Source organism: Paroedura picta, chromosome 4, assembly GCF_049243985.1.
Source record: "Paroedura picta isolate Pp20150507F chromosome 4, Ppicta_v3.0, whole genome shotgun sequence".
In the NCBI taxonomy this organism is placed as follows: Eukaryota; Metazoa; Chordata; class Lepidosauria; order Squamata; family Gekkonidae; genus Paroedura; species Paroedura picta.
In genome coordinates, this window is record NC_135372.1 from 6,793,000 (window position 1) to 6,806,408 (window position 13,409).

Below are 13,409 nucleotides of genomic sequence, written 5' to 3' on the forward strand. Positions count from 1 at the left end.
TGGCAGGCTAAAAACCGGAAGTCTAAATAAATAAATACCGTAAATGAAATAAACCCCAGCACTCCGGATGCCAATGTGTTTACCCCCTCTCCGCCCGCCATAAAGGAAGTTGGTTGCTATCACCTTGGGTGTTGCGGATGTGCCAGAAATGCTGGAGCAGAAATGCCCAAAGGCACCAAGGGATGCAGAAAGCATGGGCAGGAAATATCCGCCCAAAATGCGTCTGGAAACAGAAGGGCACGGAAACGGGATTCCTGGGACAGCCTGAGAGGACCTGCTGGGCGAACTGGAAAACACCTAGGCTGGGGGGAGGGCGGGGCTTGGGAAGAGGAGGGACTTCAATGCCACTGGTTGCCAACTCTGGGTTGGGAATCCTTGGAGACTGGGAGGCAGAGCTGGAGGAAGGCAGGGGTTGAAGTAGGGAGGGACTTCACAGCCCACCCTCCAAAGCAGCCATTTTCTCCAGGGGAACCAATCTCTGTCGCTTGGAAGATCAGTTGTGACTCCAAGACACCTCCAGCCTCTGCCAAGACTCCCAATAGACCAGGAAACATCGGGCTATAGAGCCCTGTACGTTTTTAAAAAGTACAATGAGAGCCAGTGTGGTATTGTGGTTAAGAGTGGTGGCTTCAAATCTGGAGAGCCAGGTGTGATTTCCGCCCCCCCTTCCCATGCAGTCAGCTGGGTGACCTTGGGCTAGTCACAGTCCTGTTAGAGCTGTTCTCACAGCACAGATCTCCCAGAGCTCTCTCAGCCCACCTATCTCACAGCCTGTCTGCTGTGGGGCGAGGAAAGGAAGATGACTGGAAGCTGCTTTGAGTCTTATCCATACACATTCAATGAATTTATTCTACAAAACTTTGTATTCAAACATATTTTTGAGGATTTTAATCACTATGCACATAAAGTGTTTCTAAACTAGGTCTTGTCTTAAATGTCACACTGTAATCCACACAAATATCTGGTACATTCCATTTTGCCGGACTTTGGCTTCTTCAGCAGGCTAAAGAAATAACAACAATGTATGAATGGTATTCAGAAGAAAGGACCCTGCGACTACAATGTCCTAGATGAATTCCACGTAATATCCACATAGCTTGTAACTCAAAAGGTCATCTTTTCTGCTAATGACCCAGGGTAAAATGTACCCAGATGATTCCTGGTCTATTGTGATAGCTCCACACACTGCTAACCCCTGGGGTTTTCTTTTTCTTTTTTGCTGTCACCCCCTGGAGGCTGGTAACCTTTGTGGCAGGTGACACACCAAACTAGAGATACACCGTGAGGAAATGGGGCTACACAGCAGGGCTTAGCAGCACAGGGGTGGAGGACCAGAGAAAGGACACCTTCTTAGATGGGCAATAGCCCCATCCCCAAGGGGACTTAGCCAGTCCAGCACTAGTGGGTGGGGCAAGATGTCCCAAACATATCCGGGTGCTTCAGGATAGGGGTGCTAATTCACCACTAATGGCTAGAAACTGACTCAACAACCATTCGTCCCACTTTTGGAAACACAATGATGGTATTATATGAATGGACTATAAGCTAAATATGAGCAGGCAGTATGATTCTATGATCCCATGGTTCTATGAAGAGGAAAAAGCGCTGGCTGTTTCATGAAAAGCGCTGGCTGTTTCAGTTTGTTTCGATGCTCTCGAGGATTTCCTACGGCTGTCCTTTGAATGCTGGGATTTCAATCGCTGACAACTTGTACAGTTGTCATTTAACCACGGTGTTTGTTTTCAGAAGCTGTCCCAAGCAGGGGGTCTAGAACAGACCTCTTCAAATCCATCCCTCTACCCAGCAGTGCAAAAGGGAGGACATGAACACTGCTCATGAACAATAAGCAACCTACTCACTCCGTGGCTACCTGGAGCCGTGCAGGTATGGCGCTGCCAGGGGCCCGTTTTACAATTACGGCAGATCTATTCTGCTCAGGATGAGAACTGCTCAGCTCAGCAGGGGGAGAGAAAGTTAGAGGGAACGTTGCCGTGGATGATATTTCTGACAGTTATTTTTACAAATAAAAAGGGGGACTTTCTCAACACAATGAAGAAGAAGAATTGGTTCTTCTTTTCTCTACCCGCAGGAGTCTTCAAGAGGTTTACAATCGCCTTCCCTTTCCTCTCCCCCCAACAGACACCCTGTGAGGGAGGGGGGGGGGTTAAGAGAGCCCTGAGATTACTGAAGAACAAGAAGAGTTGGTTCTTCTATGCTGCTTTTCTCTACCCGAAGAAGTCTCAAAGCGGCTTCCAGTCGCCTTCCCTTTCCTCTCCCCACAACAGAAACCCTGTGGGTTGGGTGAGGCTGAGAGAGCCCTGATGTCACTGCCCGGTGAGAACAGCTTTATCAGTGCTGTGACTGGCTCAAGGTCACCCAGCTGGCTGCTCGTGGGGGAGGGGAATGAAACCCAGCTTGCCATATTAGAAGTTGGTGCTTCTAACCAATACACCAAGCTGGTTTGTGGAACTCTCTGACACAAGAGGGAGAGGCTGCCACTTTCAGAGCTTTTGAACCAGTTTTCACCCATTTATGAAGGAAGAACAACAGCAACAAAAAGAAGAAGAGGAACAAAAGAAAAAGAGTTGGGCCTGGGTCCCATTTATCTGAGGGACTCCTTGTCTCCTTATGCCCCCCACAGGACTCTTGCTCTGCGGGTATGAATTTGCTGGTTGTCCCTTGCTCCTGGGAGGCACGCCTGGCCTCGACCAGGGCCAGGGTCTTTGTGGTCCTGGTCCCAACCGGTTGGAATGAGCTCCCGGAAGAGCTGAGGGCCCTGATAAAGCTGATAAAGCTATAAGCGTTCTGTAAGACAGAGCTCTTCTGCCAGGTGTTTGGATGAGGCTGGGGTAGTAAGATCGGGTCCCTCCCTTTATAGGCCCCTAGATGGAACATCACCAGTAAATACCCTCCAGGGCAATGGTGACTGCTGCGGTAGAGTATGAGGAGATGGCATGGGGAATTTTGTGTAGATTGCTTATTGTAGATTGTTTTCTGCCACCAGTATTGGTTATATGTATTGAGTTTTATGTGGATTTTAATGTTCTTACTGTAAACTGCCATGAGCCAGCCGGGCCAGGAATGGTGGTCAACAAATCCTTATCCATTGTTGTTCCTCTACATATTTCTGAAATAGCCTAGGGGGTGGGACATGTCTGGCTGTCCAAGTTAGAATACGGCCAATCAGGGTGAAGCCAGCTTTGTCCTGATTGGCCCTGTCCCTGCAGCTCCCGCCCTCCGTCCCTGGACTCTAGCCTCTTTGCTCTCGGACACCTCAGTGCCTGGAGCGAGCAGAAGGTAAAGGGAGAGGCCCAGGGCAAAAGGTTGTGCTGGAGGGCTTGCCCCCGCCCACCCCACTTGATTTGGCTGTGAGCTGTGGCCCAAAGCCACCTTCAGCTGCCTGGCCAGGGGCCAGGAGAGGGGACCCTTTCAAGGCCCGTTCTTAGGAATAGGCTTTGAAGCTAGTACAACTATAAATTAAATAAAATACCCCACTTTTCCCTCTTCAAGGATCACTGCCTTGCTGTGGCGAGGGGGCTTGCGTAGTTCAGTGAAGCTATGAGCTATGCCGTGCAGGGCCACCCAAGACGGACAGGTCATAGCTGAGAGCTCTGACAAAAGGTGATCCACTGGAGAAGGAAATGGCAAACCACTCCAGTATCTTTGCCATGAAAACCCAATGGACAAGTTCAAAAGGCAAAACGATATGACGCCGGAAGATGAGCCCCTCAGGTCGGAAGGTGTCCACTATGCTACTGGGGATGAGCAGAAGGCTAGTACGAGTAGCGCCAGAATGAATGAAGCGGCTGGGCCAAAGCCGAAAGGACGCTCAGTTGTGGAAGTAACTGGTGGCGAAAAGACAGTCCGATGCTGTAAAGATTTTTATTTCATAGGAACCTGGAACGTCAGATCCATGAAGCAAGGCAAGCTGGACATGGTCAAACAAGAGATGACAAGACTGAACATCGACATTTTAGGAATTAGTGAACTAAAATGGACAGGAATGGGTGAATTTAATTCAGATGACCAAAAGGTATACTACTGTGGGCAAGAATCTCTCAGAAGAAATGGAGTACCCTTCATCTTTAACCTCTCCTGCGGAACGGATAAAATAAAGCAGTAAGGGCCAAAGGGGAGGAGATAGGGCGGGCTCTATCCGGGATAAAAACTTGGAGGGCCCAATCAGGAGCCGCAAAGCCTCGCCTGAGCTGGCTGGGGAGTCGCTGCTCAGAGGAAGAAGCCTTCCCCAGCGGTAAGTCCTCCGGCCGGTTTCCCTTTGCCCACATAGCCTTCTGCGGGGCCCTGGGGCAGCCGAGCCTTCCCCTGGGCCCAGCAGAAGGCCGCAAAGCCCGCAAAGTCCCCTTTCATGCCACCTACCTGACTCCCTTCCTGCCTTCCTCCCAGCATTCCCTTTGTCCTTCCTTCCTTCCTTCCTTCCTTCCTTCCTTCCTTCCTTCTTCCTTCCTTCCTTCCTTCCTTCCTTCCTCCCTCCCTCCCTCCCTCCCTTCCTTTTTCCTTCCTTCCTTCCTTCCTTCCTTCCTTCCTTCCTCCCTCCCTCCCTCCCTCCCTCCCTCCCTCCTTCCTTCCTTCCTTCCTTCCTTCTTTCTTCCTTCCTTCCTTCCTCCTTCCTTCCTTCCTTCCTTCCTTCCTTCCTCCTTCCTTCCTTCCTTCCTTCCTTCCTTCCTCCCTCCCTCCCTTCCTTTTTCCTTCCTTCCTTCCTTCCTTCCTTCCTTCCTTCCTTCCTCCCTCCCTCCCTCCCTCCCTCCTTCCTTCTTTCTTCCTTCCTTCCTTCCTTCCTTCCTTCCTTCCTTCCTTCCTTCCTCCTTCCTTCCTTCCTTCCTTCCTTCCTCCTTCCTTCCTTCCTTCCTTCCTTCCTCCTTCCTTCCTTCCTTCCTTCCTTCCTTCCTCCTTCCTTCCTTCCTTCCTTCCTCCTTCCTTCCTTCCTTCCTTCCTCCTTCCTTCCTTCCTTCCTTCCTTCCTTCCTTCTTCCTTCCTTCCTTCCTTCCTTCCTTCCTTCCTTCCTTCCTTCCTTCCTTCCTCTCTCCTATCTGCCTCTTTCTTGCTACCTGTTTCTCTCCCTCTTCTTCTGTCTTATTCAGTTTAGCCCACTTCTCGAGCCCATCAAGATCATCCTGTATTCTGTTGCTGTCTTCAGTTGTGTTTGCTACTCCTCCCAGTTTACTATCATCTGCAAATTTAATACGTATCCCCTCTAATCCCTCATCCAAATCATTTATAAATAAGTTGAACAACACAGGCCCCAGGACAGATCCTTGGGGTACTCCACTTGTCACACTTTTCCAAGAAGATGCTGACCATTAACAAGTACCCTCTGGGTACGATTTGTCAACTATGTATTGATCCACCTGACAGAATGAGGATCCATACTGCATTTTACCAACTTGTGAACAAGAATATCATGTGGAACCTTATCAAAAGCTTTACTGAAATCCAGATAAAGTCTGTCCACATCATTCCCTTGATCCAGCAAGGTAATCACTTTCTTGAAAAAAGAGATGGTTGGTCTGACATGACTTGTTCTTGCGAAACCCATGCTGAGTCTTAGAAATCACAGCTCTCAATTCTAGCTGGTCATGGATTGAATGTTTGATTATTTGTTCCAAAATTTTGCCGGCTACAGATGTCAAGCTGACGGGTCGATAATTACCTGGATCCTCCTTTTTCCCTTTCTTGAAGATGGGGACAACATTTGCCCGCCTACAATTGACTGTTTATGCACTGGGAACTTCACTGCCCCAGTTCTCGTGCAGGAATAAAAATCGGGGGCAGATGAGGTGCACTGGGCCAAATGCTCCCCCATGTGGGTGCAGGAAGAGGTGGGGCAACCTGCCACGACTAAAACTCCAGCCGGCAGCCCAGCGTGAAACCTCCAGTGCATAAACGGTCATTGTCTGGCACCTCACCTGTTCTCCAAGAAGTATCAAAAATAATGGACAGAGATTCAGGGATGACATTTGCAAGTTCTTTTAGTTCTTTTAGTACCCTTGGATGCAGTTCATCTGGCCCAGAAGAAACTAGGTTTAAAGAAACCGGGTGTTTGTGGACTGCTCCAACAGTGATCCTAGGCCACCATTCCTGCCCCCCGTGTTGTGTTATGTTTTTGCCACATTGATCACTACTTCCCTCACAAGAGAAGAACTATTCAAAATCTTAAAAGATGATGCAGTAAAAGTGCTACACCCAATATGCCAGCAAATTTGGAAAACTCAACAATGGCCACAGGATTGGAAAAGGTCAGTTTACATTCCAATCCCAAAGAAGGGCAATGCCAAAGAATGTTCAAACTACCGCACCATTGCACTAATTTCTCACGCTAGCAAAGTTATGCTCAAAATCCTACAAGCTAGGCTCCAGCAATATGTGGACCGAGAACTTCCAGAAGTACAGGCAGGATTTCGAAGAGGCAGAGGAACTCGAGATCAAATTGCCAACATACGCTGGATCATGGAGAAAGCTAGGGAGTACCAGAAGAACGTCTACTTCTGTTTCATTGACTATGCTAAAGCCTTTGATTGTGTGGAGCACAACAAATTGTGGCAAGTTCTTAAAGAGATGGGAATACCAGAGCATCTTATCTGTCTCTTGAGAAACCTATATGCAGGTCAAGAAGCAACAGTGACAACCGAGCATGGAATCACCTGATTGGTTCAAAATAGAGAAAGGAGTTTGGCAAGGCTGTATACTGTCGCCCTGCCTATTTAACTTGTATGCGGAGCACATCATGAGAAAGGCAGGGTTAGATGAGTCACAAATTGGGATCAAGATTGCAGGGAGAAATATCAACAACCTCAGATATGCAGATGATACCACTCTAATAGCAGAAAGCGAAAAGGAACTAAAGAGCCTTTTTGATGCAGGTAAAGGAGGAGAGTTAAAAAGTTGGCTTGAAATTCAACATCAAGAAAACGAAGATCATGGCATCCGGCCCTCTCAATTCCTGGCAAATAGATGGGGAAGAAATGGAGGTAGTGATAGATTTTATTTTCCTGGGCTCCAAGATCACTGCAGATGGGGACTGTAGCAAAGAAATTAAAAGACGCTTGCTCCTGGGGAAGAAAGCTATGGCAAATCTAGACAGCATCCTAAAAAGCAGAGACATCACCCTGCCAACAAAAGTGCGTTTAGTCAAGGCTATGGTCTTCCCAGTTGCAATGTATGGCTGCGAAAGTTGGACCATAAGGAAGGCCGAGCGTCAAAGAACTGAGGCTTTTGAACTCTGGTGCTGGAGAAGGCTCTTGCGAGTCCCTTGGACTGCAAGGCGAACAAACCGGTCAGTCCTAAAGGAGATCAGCCCTGACTGCTCTTTAGAAGGCCAGATCCTGAAGATGAAACTCAAATACTTTGGCCACCTCATGAGAAGGAAGGACTCCCTGGAGAAGAGCCTAATGCTGGGAGCGATCGAGGGCAAAAGAAGAAGGGGACGACAGAGAATGAGGTGGCTGGATGGAGTCACTGAAGCAGTAGGTGCAAACTTAAATGGACTCCAGGGAATGGTAGAGGACAGGAAGGCCTGGAGGATCATTGTCCATGGGGTTGCGATGGGTCGGACACGACTTTACACCTAACAGCAACAACAACCCCACTTTTCTCTACCTGAAGGAGTCTCAAAGCGGCTGACAATCCCCTTTCCTTTCCTCTCCCCACAACAGACCCCCTGTGAGAGAGCCCTGATATTACTGAAGAAGAAGAAGAGTTGGTTCTTAGACACCGCTTTTCTCTACCCGAAGGAGTCTCAAAATGGCTTACATTTACCTTTCCTTTCCTCCCCCCACAACAGACACCCTGTGAGGGAGGGGAGGCTGAGACAGGACTGCTCTGTGAGAACAGCTCCTAACAGGGCTGTGACTGGCCCAAGTTCATCCAGCTGGCTGCATGTAGAGGAGTGGGGTATCAAACCCGGCTTGCCAGATCAGAAACTGCTGCTCTGAACAACTACCCCACACTGGCTCTCCCACCAAGTTCCATCAGTGGATATTGTAGCCACGAGAGCCTTCCTTGCAGAGGGAGTCTCCCAGAGGCAGCAGGAGCGGCCAGTTGCCTTCAGGCCCCCCAACAGCAACCTCCAGGGGCTGTTCCCTGGGAAAGTTGGATGGGCCCCACTTTGGTCTGATCTCGCAGGGACTGGATTAGGGTGAGTCAAGTAGCCATACCAGCTCCAAGGGGAGGCCTGTGACCCCCAAACCAGCAGAGAAAACCCCCAAAGCTGGCTGCACAGGGGTGCGGTCCCTGCTCCTCCGTACTCACCAGTCCAGATGCTGATGCTGACTGCCCTTGCCACATGAAGCGTGCGCTGGCGCAGAGAGCGGAGAGGGAACACGGTCACATACCACCGATCGATGCTCATGGCTGTCAGGGTGGCGCAGGTAGCTTGCACCGACACCTGGGAGAATAAAAAAGGCAGAATGAGCCCCTGAGATCAACTGGCTCAGGATATTCCCCCCCCCCCCCCCCGGAAATTAAATCGGCCTTAACTGGGTCCAGGACTTTTCAGGAGTGGAACACTCGGCCCAGTAAGGTCAGGAGGAGCCTCTGGGACCTTAAACTGTTCCGCAAGGCACGTGAAACAGAGCTCTGTCCCTGGGCTCCTGGGAGAGGCCTCCGAACAACTTCTGAAAAGCTCACTGCCCACCATATGCAAGTGTACCTAATTGATCTACTCTCATTGCACCCTGCCCCACACTTTTTTCTTCTTTAGGAAATCAGTTTTTTCTTCTTTAGGACATCAGTTTTACATTTTTTAAAATTTAAATCTGTATGCTTTTAAAATGCTGTGGTCTGCCCTGAGCCTCTGAGGAAGTGCTCTGCAAATAAACAAACAAACAAATAAATAGGCAGACAGGTAGGTAGACAGACAGTCAGTCAGTCAGTCCAATACACATCTCTATAGAATCATAGAATCATAGAGCTGGACGGGGCCATACAGGCCATCTAGTCCAACCCCCTGCTCAATGCAGGATCAGCCCTAAGCATCCTCAAGCATCCAAGAAAAGTGTGTATCCAACCTTTGCTTGAAGACTGCCAGTGAGGGGGAGCTCACCACCTCCTTAGGCAGCCTATTCCACTGCTGAACTACTCTGACTGTGAACAATCTTTTCCTGATATTTAGCCTATATCGTTGTACTTGTAGTTTAAACCCATTACTGCGTGTCCTCTCCTCTGCAGCCAATGGGAACAGCATCCTGCCCTCCTCCAAGTGACAACCTTTCAAATACTTAAAGAGGGCTATCATGTCCCCTCTCAACCTCCTTTTCTCCAGGCTGAACATTCCCAAGTCCCTCAACCTATCTTCATAGGGCTTGGTCCCTTGGCCCCAGATCATCTTCGTCGCTCTCCTCTGTACCCTTTCAATTTTATCTACGTCCTTCTTGAAGTGAGGCCTCCAGAACTGCACACAGTACTCCAGGTGTGGTCTGACCAGTGCCGTATACAATGGGACTATGACATCTTGTGATTTTGATGTGATGCCGCTGTTGATACAGCCCAAATTGGCATTTGCCTTTTTTACCGCTGCATCACACTGCCTGCTCATGTTTAGTTTACAATCCACAAGTACCCCAAGGTCTCATTCACACACAGTGTTACCAATTCCCTATCCACAGTGTAACCAATTCCCTATCCACCAAACTATCTGAAAATCCAGATTGCAGTCCTTCAACTTATCCATCAGAACATCATGGGGAACCTTGTCAAAAGCCCAAGTAAATGACATCAACCGAATTTCCACAATCCAGCAAACCTGTTACTTGGTCAAAAAAGGAAACCAGGTTGGTCTGGCAGGACCTGTTGGAGACAAATCCATGCTGACTTCCGTGGATCACCAAATTTTCCTCCAGATGTTTGCAGATCGCTCCCTTTAATATCTGCTCCATTATCTTCCCCACAACAGAGGTCAGACTCACTGGTCTGTAGTTTCCCGGGTCATCCTTCCTCCCTTTTTTGAAGATCGGAATAATGTTTGCTCTCTACCAGTCCTCCGGGACATCTCCAGTCCTTAAAGAGGTCCCGAAGATGATGGACAAGGGCTGTGCAAGTTCTCTGGAAAGTTCTTTGGGCACTCTCAGGTGCATTTCACCCGGCCCAGGGGATTTGAACTCATCCAGTGCAGCTAAATGCCTCTCGACAACCTCTCTATCCATGTTAACCTGCCACCAAGACACTATCCTTTGGCTACTGCCATCTCTAGATGTGCCTAAACCCTTTGATCTGTGGAGAAAAACAGATGTAAAATAGGCACTAAGCCTTTCTGCTTTCTCTGCATCCTCCATTAGAGTTTGTCCATCCGCACCCAACAGTGGGCCTATTGCCTCCTTTACTTTACGTTTGCTCCTCACATAACTGAAAAATCTTTTCTTGTTACAATGGGCTTCCCTGGCCAATCTTAGCTCACTCTCAGCTTTGGCCTTTCTGATTATTGATCTGCAGTGCCTAGTAACCTGTAGATACTCTTCTTTAGAGCTCTGTCCTTCCTTCCATTTCCTGAACATTTTCCTTTTCTTTCTTAGTTCCTCTTGAAGTTCTCTGTTCATCCAAATAGGCTTCTTAGAGGTCCTGCAGTGTTTTTGTCTTTCTGGGATAGTCATTGATTGAGCATGCAATAGCTCTTGTTTGAGTAGTGCCCACCCTTCACATGCTCCCTTCCCTTCCAGCATTCTCATCCATGGTAAGACACTCATCATGTCTCTGAGTTTATTAAAGTTTGCCCTACGAAAATCCAACATCCGCGTCTGGCTACAAGCTTCCTTGGCTCCCCATCTCAAAAGGAATTCTATGAGGACATGGTCACTTCCCCCTAGGGTCCCCACCTCCTTCACCTCATCCACCAACTCTTGCCCGTTGGTCAGTATTAAGTCCAGTATGGCTGAACCTCTTCTGGGTTCATCTACCATTTGATAAATGAAATTGTCAGCCAGGCAGGTCAGAAATTTGCATGACTGAGGACACTTCGCAGAGTTTGTTTCCCAGCACACATCTGGGAAATTGAAGTCACCCATGATGACAAGGTCCTGCCGCTTGGATATTTTCTCAAGCTGCTCACAAAGCGCAGCATCCACATCCTCTCGTTGGTCAGGCAGTCGGTAGCAGACACCAACCACCACACTGTTTGTTTTCCCCTTGCTTATTTTCACCCAGATGCTTTCCACTGTAGATATGCTCTCCTTCACTAGAATTTCCTGACAGGTAAGCCCTTTCCTCACATACAGTGCCACTCCTCCACCTCTTCGATCTATTCTGTTTTTTCTGAACAATTCATATCCATCCACCATTACATTCCAGTCATGAGAATCATTCCACCAAGTTTCTGTGATGCCTACTAGATCATACCTTTCCATCAGCATGAGAAGTTCCAGCTCTTCCTTCTTAGAGAGCCAGTTTGGTGTAGTGGTTAGGAGTGCAGACTTCTAATCTTGTGAGCCGGGTTCGATTCTGCGCTCCCCCACATGCAACCAGCTGGGTGACCTTGGGCTCGCCACGGCACTGATAAAACTGTTCTGACCGAGCAGTGATATCAGGGCTCTCTCAGCCTCACCCACCCCACAGGGTGTCTGTTGTGGGGAGAGGAATGGGAAGGCGACTGTAAGCCGCTTTGAGCCTCCTTCGGGTAGGGAAAAGCGGCATATAAGAACCAACTCTTCTTCTTCCTCTTCTTCTTATTGCCCATGCTTCGGGCATTAGTATAAAGGCATATGAATCCTTTTACTTTTGGTTCCCTATGAGCTGGCCTTGCCGGTTGGGCTGCCCCCGATCGTTTTCCTTCCATACACTCCCTATGTTGATCGTCTCCTTCCCCTTGTGGCTTCAGTTTAAAGCTCTCCTGATGAATCTCCCCAGGTTCCTGCCAAACACATTCTTCCCCAGTTTCGATAAGTGCAATCCATCAGGTGCTAGTAGGCCTTCCTCAAGAAAGCCTATCCCATGGTCCCAGAAACCAAATCTCTCCTGCCGGCACCAACTACGCAGCCAGTGATTCACCTCCATTATCTTCCTCTCCCGATGCATTCCTCTTCCCTTGACAGGCAAGATTGAAGAGAATACCACTTGTGCCCCCATTTGCTTGAGCTTCCTCCCCAGATCTTGATAGTCTATTTTAATAGGAACGATGGTATTCAGGGACATGTCATTCGTTCCCACATGGACCATCACAAATGGGTAGCGATCCGTAGATTTGAGGAGTTTGGGCAGCCGTTCTGAAACGTGTTTAATTTTCGCCCCTGGTAAGCAGGTTAGGGGGTCGGGCCCATCCACATGCCAATCCATTCCTCTTAGCAGGGAGTCTCCAATTACCAGTACTCTCCTTTTTTTCTTCTTCTCAACTCCATTTCCTTCTATCCCCGTGGCCTCTTCACTTTGTCTTAGACTTTGTTTTGGTTCCTCTTCCCTCGTTGATACTTGCACCTCCTCTGCAAGGGCCTGAAATCTATTCCGGACCTTCAAAGGCCCTGAGAACCGTCTCGCTCTACACCGTTGAGTCTTTTTCCGAACTGCCTGCAGAGGTTCCGTAATGAGGTCAATCCCTTTATCCTCTTCAAGACTGGTTGCATGCTCTTTATTCTGAGTTGCACAGCTCAGGTCTATGAACTCCTCCCCTTTCTTAATTTGGGTCAGGGTAATAATCCTCTCTTCTAAGCCCCTAATCCTTTCCTCCAAAAGTCTTACCAGCTTACACTTGGGGCAGATGTAGTCCATCTTGTCTTCAGGGAGGAAAGCAATCATGTCACACTCACTGCAGATGATGGGATGGGTGTCCTGGAGGTCCATTGAAACTCGTAGGCAGTGCAATTACTAGGGAAATATAATCTACTGTGTCTAATTGCAAGGCCAAGAGCCACAGGCCAAGAGCCCTTTGTCTCTTGCCCTTCAGCTCGCGCCAAAGGCTCGTGCCTCTGGCAAGGAGCAGCCCTTTTTAATCCTCCCAGCAATCACCCAGGAATCACCTCACCCAGTCAGCACAATAGCCTAACCTGGTCAGCAGCAACACTCCCCAGTAGCTCTCTCCACGTGCTCTCAGTTGTCTGAGCTCTTGGATTTTAGTAAAGCTTTTGATAAGGTTCCCCATGATGTTCTGATGGAAAAATTGAAAGACTGCAATCAGGATTTTCAGATAGTTTGGTGGATAGGGAATTGGTTAGAGAACCGCACTCAAAGAGTTGTTCTCAATGGTGTTTCACCAGACTGGAGAGAGGTGAGTAGCGGGGTACCTCAGGGCTCGGTGCTCGGCCCGGTACTTTTTAACATATTTATTAATGATCTAGATGAGGGGGTGGAGGGACTACTCATCAAGTTTGCAGATGACACCAAATTGGGAGGACTGGCAAATATTCCGGAAGATAGAGACAGAGTTCAACAAGATCTGAACACAATGGAAAAATGGGCAAATGAGAACAAGATGC

At 48.6% G+C, this 13,409-nt stretch overlaps 1 protein-coding gene across 1 annotated transcript in view; it reads right to left on the reverse strand.

Moving 5' to 3' along the window:
* KISS1R (KISS1 receptor) overlaps nt 1-13,409 on the reverse strand; it is a 29,411-nt gene that overhangs the window by 6,013 nt on the left and 9,989 nt on the right. Inside the window, exon 3 of the mRNA XM_077331664.1 lies at nt 8,266-8,401. Within this exon, the coding sequence (XP_077187779.1) occupies nt 8,266-8,401 (136 nt within the window). The remainder of the gene's footprint in view (nt 1-8,265; nt 8,402-13,409) is intronic.